Source organism: Terrapene carolina, unplaced genomic scaffold, assembly GCF_002925995.2.
Source record: "Terrapene carolina triunguis isolate 2854851 unplaced genomic scaffold, T_m_triunguis-2.0 Scaffold53, whole genome shotgun sequence".
Lineage (NCBI taxonomy): Eukaryota > Metazoa > Chordata > Testudines > Emydidae > Terrapene > Terrapene triunguis.
In genome coordinates this window covers 12,770,811-12,782,542 of record NW_020664404.1, presented here as the reverse complement: position 1 = coordinate 12,782,542, position 11,732 = coordinate 12,770,811, and the positions used below count along the sequence as shown (strand labels likewise).

General features: G+C 46.5%; 1 protein-coding gene across 1 annotated transcript; it reads right to left on the bottom strand.

Moving 5' to 3' along the window:
• Positions 1-501: 501 nt before the first annotated feature.
• EIF4EBP1 (eukaryotic translation initiation factor 4E binding protein 1) lies at positions 502-9,435 on the bottom strand. The gene is made up of 3 exons (XM_024214261.2): positions 9,254-9,435; positions 2,138-2,308; positions 502-902 (listed from the first exon to the last, which is right to left on the bottom strand). The coding sequence occupies exons 1-3, from the start codon at positions 9,393-9,395 to the stop codon at positions 871-873; spliced, it is 345 nt and encodes a 114-aa protein (XP_024070029.1). The 5' UTR covers positions 9,396-9,435; the 3' UTR covers positions 502-870.
• Between the last annotated feature and the right edge of the window lie 2,297 nt (positions 9,436-11,732).

The following is an 11,732-nucleotide window of genomic DNA, read 5'->3' as shown; positions in this document are numbered from 1 at the left end:
TGGTGCGTTGGGGGTGGACGGGGAGGCTCTGGGGGCAGAGGCCCAATGACACATTATGGAAGGGGAGGGGCGGGAGCACCCTCCCATAGGACCAGCTCAAGGAAAGCAAGAGAAGCAGACCAGGCTGCCCTCACCTCCCGAAGCACAAGACAGGGGACACCCAGGGTGGGCAGCCCCATGCACTGGTCGAATGCTGCAGCATGCACCCAGCCCTTCTGATCGTAGTCCAGGTAGTCTCTGATTCTGGTGGCCCCAGCCAGGCCCATCCTCCAGCATACCAAGGGGGGACTCCACCACCTGCACTCTAAGGCACATCAGTGGGTGCTGCCCAGTGTCTCTTTTTGGAGCACTTATGCCCAGGCCCTTGTAATGAAAGACTCTGGCCTCAATCTAGTTTGTGGGATTGCCCTAATATACCTTTCCGGCACAGTAATAGGCAGCAGTTTGCTTGCTCTAATCAGCAAAGACCAAATACCCACATTACGGCATTAATCCCCAAACCTGGAGATCCCAAATGATTTTATTTCTCCCCTGATATTACATTTCAGTCACCTTTACAGTACTGATATACACCAATTAACAAAGGCATAGAAACATGAAACAAAAAATCAGAGAGAGCTTTCCTCCTCTCACTGTTGCCCATCGCCAGCAGGGGCCATACTCATGGATTTACACCCATATGAATCAGTTGATACTTCCAGTCCTCACGTAACAGGATGTGTTCTGCTCTCAGTCAAAGCAAATGGACTGCCCTTCGTAGGAAAGAGCAAGTCACTCATTAAAGCACGGCTATTCTAAAAGCCTGGCTGGTGGGAGCCCTCACGCTGAGGTCCCATTCTTCACCGTATAAACATTCTCAGGGCACATACTTTAGATGTCCATGTCAAATTGAGCTTCCTCACCTGTTGAAAAGAAACGACAAAAATGCAGGTGAGTACTTGATGAAGTCCTATGTTAAGTATCAAACACTACATGGATGTGACGCTCAGAGACCAGCAGCCTCACAAGAGCATAGAAGTTTGGATGTGGCAGTGAAGATTGGGGAAACTCTCAGCCTGCTATGTACAGGAACTGAGTTTTCCTGGAGAACTGTTGTGAGAGATGGCGGCTTGCTCTGGTGTTAGGGGGAAAACCATTCCTCTTTGGTGATGTTCTGCTCTCCTTCTATACAAAGAACATCTACTCTGCCAGCAGGCACTCTGCCAATGCAGAGCGCGCAGAGCCTCAGAGACATGATGCATCTGGGGGGATCTGAGAAGAGAAATCTGCCCATCATTTGGAACACTACTCAAAAAAATCCACAGCAACAGAAGTATTTTTTACCTTTTCCCTATGACATGTTTGACCACGAATGTGGGTTTCTGTTTGCAACAAGAGGCAAATGTAATTTTTAGTCAGCACAGCATGATGCAATTACTGTTGCATGTATGATTGCTATTGTAGCTGCTGCTGTTGATAGGACGCCCGTGTAAGCCAGGACCCTACTACTCAGCTGACCCATAAAAGATATCACCTCACCCACCCTGAATCTAACATCCTGGGACCAACACAGCTACAACACTGCAAGCGACATAAATGGGCAGCTCTGTTACACTCCTTATTGCCAGGGATGCAGAAGAAACTTTTCAGGTACCAAACTGAGCCAAAAGAGGAACAAATCTTATTTTGACTCGTAGGCTGATCAATTTTGATAGTTAAAGCCAGGGAGTGAGACAGTGACCAAAAGTTACCAGCCAAATCTTGCTCAGTGGTCCGTGTGAGCTAAGTTAGGAAACTCAACCTACTTAGTTTTCAGTGGACACATGCCCACATCAGAAAACTGACAGTGCAATTTACAGTAATTGGTCCTTGAGACTAGACATCTCTGCAGAGAGATCAAGGACTGTACCGGCCACAAACTCAATTCCCCTTTGATCCCCATACCATTCTGGTGTAAGGAAGAAGCACAGTAGCAAAAGTCTAACCCCAGAGATATCTTGATTTAGCCTGAATCCACAATCCACACACAGCATCAATTCCTCCCTAGCTGTTATAACAATATTCTGGCTCCAGCCCGGGTGTGCTCTTGTGTATTTTCCAAGGAAAAAAGATGAAGCATGCAAGTTATTTTCAGGCTTTGCCAGGGGGTGCCACTCACCTACGCCCACCTTCTCCTCGTAATTGTGGACATGGTTGTTTTCTATCTTCAACTCCTCCACATTTGGACTGGTAACACCTGGAATGTCTGGAAGGTCACAAGGTGAGGTTTTGGCAACTGGGGAATTGCGGCATTCCATCAAAAACTTCCGGTCATAAATAATTCTTGTACCTAGAGGAAAAAAAATGTGAAATACTGTCAGCTTTTAGCATATCTCAAAGTGCTTTACAAGGAAAGCAAATATCAATAGCCCTAACTTACATAAAACTGAGCCACAAGAGGCCAGTAGCAGAGCTGGGAACAGAATGCAGTGCTCAACCTACTAGGACACACTGCATCCCAGTGAACACCTAGTTACAAAGTCTACATGAAAATAATATTTAGGCTCCTGCAAAACTAGGAAAAAATCAGTCAAATTAAGATTTAAACTGCTTCTGTTAGTCTCATCCCATCTCCCTTATGTGGCAGTATATAAATTTCACACGCTTTTCTGAGATTACCTACAATTCTGAAAGACCACACGTTTAAGCAGATAGATCAGGAAATTTGTAGTGGAAATTGCCTCTCTTTTCAAAGTCAGATTTTTAGTGTTATTACAGCAGAGTTTTCTGCATTGCCTTTATGTGGTCTGGGCTGGCTGTCCAGCTCAGAAAACTTAGTTTACATTCGTTAGGATCAGATAACTAAAATCAATGAATGACTCCCAGTTTATTTGCTGTTTATTTTAGTGGTGAATGGGACCCCAGCCTATTGTTGCTGGTTTGTTAGAGAAGAATAAAATTACATCTTTATTAAAGGGCAGAAAGCAAACCTTGCGGTGAGGGCAGAGTTAAGTGAGGGCAGAGATTTAAAAGGAACACTGAGTAGGCTGAGCAGCCCATTCCCCTACCAAGGCATCTGATGTTGGAAAAATATCAAACCAGAGTCAAAAGATCCCTCCAAAGATACAACATCCATAATATAGAAAGAATTCAAAAGAGCATGCCAAGGAGAGGGCTGCAACATCTCATTTCAGGATTGGACATTTAATACATTATCCCCATCCAACCAAACAGGACAAAGGAATCCCCTCCCTCCCTCCCTCTCTTCCCCCATGTTCTCAGCTGACAGTATGCATGTGGACAAGAAGAAATCAGAGATAACATCTCTCCTGGAATGCTAGGCACACTCTATATTCCATAGCATGGCTGTAAAGTCATGTAACTAGATATTAAATTTCGAGGAAATTATGCTAATGATTTTCCAAGACATTGGAACCTTTTCAAAATTGAAAATAATTGTGACTAGTTTCTACAGATCAAAGAAGTAGAATTAAACTAGCAATGTCTCCAATTCAGATCTATGCTTCAGTACAAGTGCAGTTAATCAGGATTTGGGTAAAGAAACAACCCTAGCCTGCAGTTATAGGCTTTGGTAGCTGGAAGACTTACAAAATAAGGACAGGGTTCCTAGAACTGCAGTTAGCATACTAGGTATTAGGAGTACATTTCATAACAGGCTTGCAAGAACTGCACATTCCTGGTTTACATTCATTCGCGCAGAGGCACATGCCTTGAGCTATTAGTTATGAAACTAAATAACCTGTATACCCTGCTCTGACTTGTTACAACAGTTGTCAACACAAGGGGATGGATGGATGCTCAAGGTTCATAAAGGCCCCTTCCACCAGGAGAAACATGCAAATCTGATCAGTTAAAAAAATCTCAGTTTCAATTCACACTATTATAAGAACCATTTGGTGAAACAACCTGCATCAGCGTCTGCAAAGCAAGCTTTGCTCCCTGTTCCAGGACAGCTGATTCATGGGTTTGCCCCTCATTTCCAATAGAGCCCCAGCCATGCACAGGGGGTTCTGAATAGCAGAAGTTGCTCTCTTCTATAAGCTTCTGGTTGGTCTTCCTCTCTATGAGGGTTTTGTACTGGCATCCAAGAGGTAGTATCTGAGCACATCCCTGTAGTTGGAGGAGGGGCATCTGGTCCTTGTTGTTAATGTTCCCATCAAAACTAAGTTTATTAGAAGTATGAAGTGTACCAGTAATAGCTGTGATACTTTGATCAAAGATTGTGGGAGACAGGAGGAACAAAAAAAGCTCCTTGAAACCCTAGCAAACTTAGACTAGTGCACTACAGACTCCTAATTAAGAGAGGTTTTTTCCAGAATTTAGCTCCTGACCCACCAGTTTCCTTCTTAAGGACACTGCTATAACTCTTGGAAGTGATGCACAAGTTACTAAATCCTAGAAAGTGCTAACAAGTTTCTGGCTCAGCAGTTGTCGTCTTCAAAAGTTTAATGGCTCTAACCAGTTAACTGTATGGTCCCTGGGCCCAACCTCACATTCCCTGTGCGCCCCAGGCTCCCACTGACTCCTGGGGGAATGTCGGGTGAACAAGGAATGCAGGCTCAGGCCCTTACAGTGACAACCTGCTGCAGCTCCCCAGCTGCTGAACTCATTAAAAAGCCATGCATGATTTCAGCTGCTGCCTTTGGTTTATTTTAGGGGCTATTCCGCATTCTAGCTGCATGGCCAAGCATACTTTATTCTCTCAACTGCCTTCTGGTCAAGATGGATAAGGTAACCAGCATCCCCCCCAGCCAAAAAACTGTATGGTATGGTGTGGATAGGGTGACCAGATAGCAACTGTGACAAAACGGGACAGAGGGTGGGGGGAAATAGGCACCTATATAAGAAAAAGTCCCCAAAAACGGGACTGTCCCTTTAAAAATGGGACATCTGGTCACCCTAGGTGTGGGTATATTGAGCTGGAAGCATACACAGCACAGAGAAGCCTTCCCAACCCAGAGCACTACAGACTCCCCATAAAAAACTGTAGAAACGTTCTTCTCACTGGCAAATCCCTCTGCCAGCAATCAGAGTGCTACACTCAAAACCACCCACTATCCACTGCTCCTTTCAACCTCGGACAATAACATTCTACATGATGTGTGTTTACATCAAGGAACTGAGTGCCTAAAGCTGAGTTGGCGAAGGTTCCCAAGCAATTAGCTCATGTGGAATTTACTTAGAGAAGGACAATACCCATGTGCCTTGGAGGGTCAGACAAGGATCCAGGACAAGCCCTGAGTGGAATATTATAGAGAACAGGCTCCATAAGTTTAAAGGTCATGACTGTTTCTCCCCCACACCCCTCCCATGTTCACTTCTTGGTGCTGAGCTCCGATTTAATTTTATTTATTTTTTTGTTCCTGACTGCTGCAAATGAAAACTTTTCACCTCCTGTGCTGCCAGAGGGTAGTGGGTCCTTTCCCCTGCTCTGTGATCCCGTTCTGTTGGGGCTCTTGGAGCACAGAAGGATCAGGTAACAATTCTGAGATGGTGCATCTGAATCCTGAGCTCATTTTGGTGGCACCAAGGCTAAGCTTGGACCCACAGTGAACCACTGTTCAAGGGTTTTAAGCCTACTTCAGCAGCTGAATTTTACAGACCCAGGAATTACTCCAGCCCAATGTGAACATCTCTGCTCACATGTTCCTGCCAATGGAGGATCCTGGCTTTCCTGAGGGCCCAAAGAAGTGCTCAGATGTTCTCCCAGAAGGAACACTTCCATTCACTAAGTACATTCTGGGGACTCACTAAGTCCTCTGGATGACTGGAGGGTGTTTTCGTGATGCCACCGAAAACAGCAAGTTAGATAAAGGGAACTCCACTTCCAACAGTGTACGTGAGGGACACCGGCAGTGCATCTCAGGGTTGCAGCTCTCCCAGGGTCACCTCAAGACACGTTAGTCAAGGAAGAGCTCATCTTTCTTAGGGCTGGTCTACACTTACCGGGTAGTTCGACGGCTGGCAATCGAAGTTCCGGGTTCGATTTATCGCATCTGGTCTGGACGCGATAAATCGAACCAGGAAGTGCTCGCCGTCGACTGCGGTACTCCAGCTCAACGAGAGGAGTACCGCGGAGTCGACGGGGAGCCTGCGTGCCGCGTGTGGACCGCGTCTGAACCGCGGTAAGTTCGAAGTAAAGTATGTCGAATTCAGCTACGTTATTCACGTAGCTGAATTTGCGTACCTTACTTCGACTTGGGGCGTAAGTGTAGACCAAGCCTTAGACTCTATGCAGTGGAGACATCCTAAAGCCAGAACTGGGGGTCAAGTAGTAAAGGAGAGCTAACTTGCACATGTCCAATGGCTGAAAAAGCAAATTATTGCCCTTTCTTTCTGCAGAATGGAGTTTAGCCTATTGCCACAGAGCCTGCAGAAATTGGTAGCTGTGAAGTGTTTCCTAATCAGCGGCCTTAAATAAATCATTCAAAAACTAAAAGCCCACTCATTCTGTAATAGTATTGACATGAGACAAGTGACTATTTCAGGAACACAAAATGGTCGAGCTCTCATATGATTTTCTCTGAGAAATCACATTCCAGTATCATTCCATAATGACTCAACACGACTCCCTGAGGTTCATATCTGGATTTTTCCAATTCATTCATTTTCACCCAAGGTAAAGGAAGAAAACATGTACTGAGTTTGCTTGGAACTTATCAGAATCAGGCAGACCATAAATAGTCAAACCAATTTTAAATCTTAGGGTAATACTCTCCAGAAGCCACAGGGAACATATATGCCCTTCCAAACTTCCTCAGCACCAGACTACGGTATGTCTGTCCTACAAGCGGTACAGAACTATAGCACAGCTATGTTGCTGGACTACAGACACTTGCTAAAGAGACAGAAGGGGTTTTTCTGTCACTGTAGTAAATCCATCCCCTCAAAAGGGGTAGCTAGGTTGATGGAAGAATTCTTCCTTCAACCTAGCAGTGTCTACACCAGTGCATAGGTCAGCTTAACTATGTCCCTCAGTTTGAGCATCACTGCTAGGTCAACCTAAGTTTTAGGTGTAGACCAGGCCTCTGACACCAACAGAACTGAATTGTGATAATTTGCATCAGTTACTGGGGATTTCTGATTTTGGCACTAAATCCTGGTTGCCTCACATGCACACAGTCCCACTGAAATCAATGGAACTACTTGGATGATTAAAGTGAAGAACATTTGGCTCTGTAAAATTAGTCATGGGTGTTCCATGGCAAATTAAATATGCTCCTTTATTCTGAATAGTGCAACTTGATGTATTGTTTACAATACTTCACAGTACACCTGTAAAGGAATGGTAACATTTTATTAAAGGTTTTCAATTAAACCTTCCAAAGGAACAAGTATTTATGTAACACAGGACTGCACTTGAGAACTGTCTCTGCTACTGAACAGTGAAGTGCAATGGTCTTTTCATAATAATTATTGGGTTTATGGATCAGCACAAGGAAGATCAGTGAGACTATAGTATATTAAGAACTATTAGTAATTTCTTCGTTCAAGCTGGTCTACGGATCAGTACATTTAAAGTGAGGTTTGAAGGAATTTTATTTTAGACTATTGAAACTAGTCTTGGAAAAGTGAGATTAAAACTCCATTGTTAATAATTACAGGGGAGCAGGCATGAGAACATAAACATATGGTAACTACCCAGCAGCAATAAAATGCACGTTAATCAGATAACAAGCAGAACCAAAGTGCATTATTACATGGAGCTTTTTAACTCACCCTACATTTTTCAATCCATAAAACAGGCACACATTAAAATATTAATTATCTGGATTATCCAGATAACTGAGAAATTAAATAGAATTCTTGAAAATAAAGGATGGTACTAGTGACTAGATATTTTGAAAAATGTCCCCATCCCTTAGCTATTTTTTTAAACATCCGTCCTATGAATTCTGGACTGATTATCTTTCAGCCTTTTCTGAGTATTTAACTACTTCTTCTAGTCAAAACAGTGTTTTCAGTTAAGAATTTGTTCAGGTTTTTTTTGCCTCTACTACACTCTTTACATCTCATTCATGATCCTCCATCAATGGAATGAAACATGTGTGAGTGACAACTGTAACTTATCACAGCATACAAACATATATTGAGAAATAATCAGTTGCTCCTATACGCACAATTGTTGCAAGAGGCACCTAAGGTTTAAGAATTTCTATTGCTTGTGCTCTCAGAGAACAAAACAGATGCCTAGTACAAAAGACACTAAGACCTTCAGTTTCATTGACCAAATGTTCTTAGACTAGCCCAATTGTTGGGTAAAAAAAAAAAGAGACACCAATTTAAGCTTCAGGCTTCTGTCTGATTTTTTTTAAAACCACTACTGTTACATGCAACTTTAAGGTCACTAGCGTGTAAGACTAATGAAAAAAATCCTCCCATCTATTTATTTACATTGTGCATTTGACAGCACTTGCAATATAGCCAGTTTCACTGTTCTGCTGTTTATGTGAATCTTTCATACAGCAGCAGGGGAGAAAGCCTTTTTTAAATGACAGAAAAGTGATTGCAAAACTAAAGACTGGCAGGGACTAAGAGTTGCAGTAGCTGGAACTACTTGCAACTCATTTGCAACATATGGTATTTCCCAGTGCAGTCACACACTCAGGCTAGCCTAAACTGAGACACATTTATCAAGACAGAGTCAAGTGTGTAGACAATGTTTTCACCCCTCAGCTCACTACTGCTGAAACTGACTAGATTTCAAATTGACAGGTCCTTTAAAAGCCAAATCAGCAAAACAATTGTACAGTGACCCAGGCGGTGCTTGGAGGCAGTTGTACATACTGTAGTTACAGGCTGAAATAACACTACAGCTGAAGGCTATTGCACAGTGTAAGTCTTTTGAACTCCCAGTCTTTTTTAGATAAATAAATATGAACTCTGAAACGGCAGCGTTAGCGCAGACTTCGGAGTTCGCCAGATTATTCCCCAGCCATTGAAAATAGGGTGACCAGATATCCTGATTTGATAGGGACAGTCCCAATTTTTCACACTCGCTGTCTAGTCACCCTAACTGCAAACGACCCAGAGGCTGCCCGTGGGGGCGGTGCAGTTGTAATGAGGAGAAATGCCCTTCCCGCCATCGCGCGGAGCAGCAGCTCCTGGGGAACACGGGGCGTGTGGGCACGAGAACAGGGACCCGCCGCTCGCGGGTTTCCCTGGGGACGCAGCAGTGTCAGGGCACCTCGGGGCGCCGCCTCGCCGGGACAGCGACTAGAGACACCCCGGCAGCCCCCCCCTGGCCGCCCCCCGCCCGGCCCGGCCCGCTCACCGCCCGGCGTGGTCCCGAACACCGTGCCCCCCGGCGTGGTGCTGTAGTCGCCGGGCGGCAGCGGGGCCCCGTCGGGCAGGCTGAGGGGCTTGGCGGGGATGGCCCGGCTCGGCGTGTGGCCCTGGCGGCAGCTCCCGGACATGGCGACTGGGGCTGCCCGCGCGCCCGCCGGCCCCCGGACCCGGAACCAGCCGGCGGGCCACGCCCCTTCCGCCCCGCGCGCGGCACCACGGCTCGGGGAGCGGCGGCAGGGCGCAGGCGTGGCCGACTGCTGACCCCGCCCACTGCCCCGCCCCCTCCTCCTGCTCCCCCAGGGCCTGACCCCTCCCTTCCCCATCCCACTCCTCCCAGCCCCCTTCCCTTCCCCCAACTCCCATCCCATGCCCCACCCTCTCCTCCTGCTCCCACAGTCCCTCCCCATACCCCGACCCCTCCCACTACCACCCCCAGCCCCCTCCCCAAGGCCTGACCCCTCCCCATTCCAGTCCCACTGCCCCCCAGCTCCCCTCCCATGCACTGACCCCTCCTCTCCCCCCCCATCCCACTCCTTCCACCACCCCCCTCCATGCACCCACCTCACCCCATGGATCACCCCTCCCTATTCACTCACCCCATTGCTCACACTAACTCTCACCACATGCAAGAGGGACGTTTAACAACCCTCTCCTATACTGTACACACAGTCCCCACCTCAAGGAGTTTTGTAACCCAGGGCTGGTCTATACTTAGCCGCTAGTTCGGCGGCTGGAAATCGAACTTCCTGGTTCGATTTATTGCGTCTGGTCTGGATGCGATAAATCGAACCAGGAAGTGCTCGCCGTCGACTGCGGTACTCCAGCTCAACGAGAGGAGTACCGTGGAGTCGACGGGGGAGCCTGCCTGCCGCGTGTGGACCACGTCTGAACCGCGGTAAGTTCGAAGTAAGGTATGTCGACTTCAGCTACGTTATTCACGTAGCTGAAGTTGCGTACCTTACTTCGACTTGGGGGGTTAGTGTAGACCAGGCCCCAGACTGACAAGGCAAAGTGGGGGAAGGAAGGAAGTACCTTCAAACGATACGCTTAGGGAGCAACCCTCAGCATCCCTGTCATTCCCATGGCCATAAGCTGGGTTGGTGGCAGGGGGGTTCATGAAGTATTTCTGGGGACGGGTTCTCCACCTGTCCCATACTGTGCTCCCATGCAACAAGTGAACTGTGTTTTGGGACACGCTTCCCAGCTAGCCATAAGGAACGGGAGGCAGTTGTGCCCCCCTGCCAAGTTCAGACTCTTGCTACCCAGCTTCTCCATGCAGCTAGGCTCTTCATGCTCCACTTGCCTCCTGAGAAGGCAGCCAGTGCAAGGGTGGCCCTCCTGGGTGGCCTTCAGCACCACTCATGAAACTTGTGCAGTGACAGATTTCACAGCCTGCTCCTCCTCTGGGCTCCTGGCTAGTAATGAGCGTCACAAACGTGTGAACCTGCATTCGTGCTGAATGCTCACCTGTAGAGGTGATGGGAGAGAGAGAGGCTGAAACAAAGCATCACAAATGGCCCTTTCCGGGATCTCTGGTTCAATATCAGGATCATATGGAGCCAAGCAAATGCCCCAACGAACAGAAGACAGCACCCGGATAGCATACAAGAGATCTACTCTCTCTCTCTGCCTAGGCATTTTATACTGCACTCACCACCATGGTGTATGATTGCTCAGCTTCGAAGTCACTCTAAACATCTTTGATTCTAGAGATGGGCTTGCATCAAGGAACAGCAGAGAGGTTATTTTACCTCTGTATTTGGCACTGGTGTGACGGCTGCTGGGATACTGTGTCCAGTTCTGGTTCCCACAGTTCAAGACAGATGTTGATAAATTGGAGAGGGTTCAGAGAAGAGCCACGAGAAAGATTAAAGGATTAGAAAACCTGCCTTCTAGTGATAGACTCAAGGAGTTCCATCGATTTAGTTTTAACAAAGAGAAGGTTAAGGGGTGGCTTTATTACAGTCTATAAATACCTACATGGATTTAACCTGGGGAGGTTTCAGAGTAGCAGCCGTGTTAGTCTGTATCCACAAAAAGAACAGGAGTACTTGTGGCACCTTAGAGACTAACAAATTTATTTGAGGTTCTCTGTGCCTGTGTTCTCTGGCCCTTCCTTTATGGTACCAGAAAAGGGGGTGGTGGTGGGGATAATGGACAGGGGGAAAAATGAAAACATTTAATGGAAAAATTTGAAAAAATATTTACAAAAAAGAGAAAAAAGGTTAATTTCCCACAAAAACAATTACTATTTTTTCTGCCCTCATTGTTCCTTTGCTGTGCCGGTAACCGTGTGTCTCATGGCCTGGATGGTAGCGAACATCCCTCTTGAGTGTTTACTATTAAAAGCTGATTCGATTGCTACAGCCAGCGCCTCCATGGTCTTTGCAGCTGAAGGATGGGAACTGGTGCTATGGGGATGTGCTTTACCTGCTGGGGAGGAGGAGCTGTGTAAAATAATTAAT

Bases quoted from the DNA above. Each gene is read 5' to 3' on its own strand.
- EIF4EBP1 (XM_024214261.2), bottom strand. From the start codon at position 9,395: ATGTCCGGGAGCTGCCGCCAGGGCCACACGCCGAGCCGGGCCATCCCC. The intron at 2,309-9,253 runs GTGAGCGGGCCG...TTTTTCCTCTAG, and splicing joins GTTCGGGACCACGCCGGGCG to GTACAAGAATTATTTATGAC. The intron at 903-2,137 runs GTGAGTGGCACC...TCTTTTCAACAG, and splicing joins CGAGGAGAAGGTGGGCGTAG to GTGAGGAAGCTCAATTTGAC.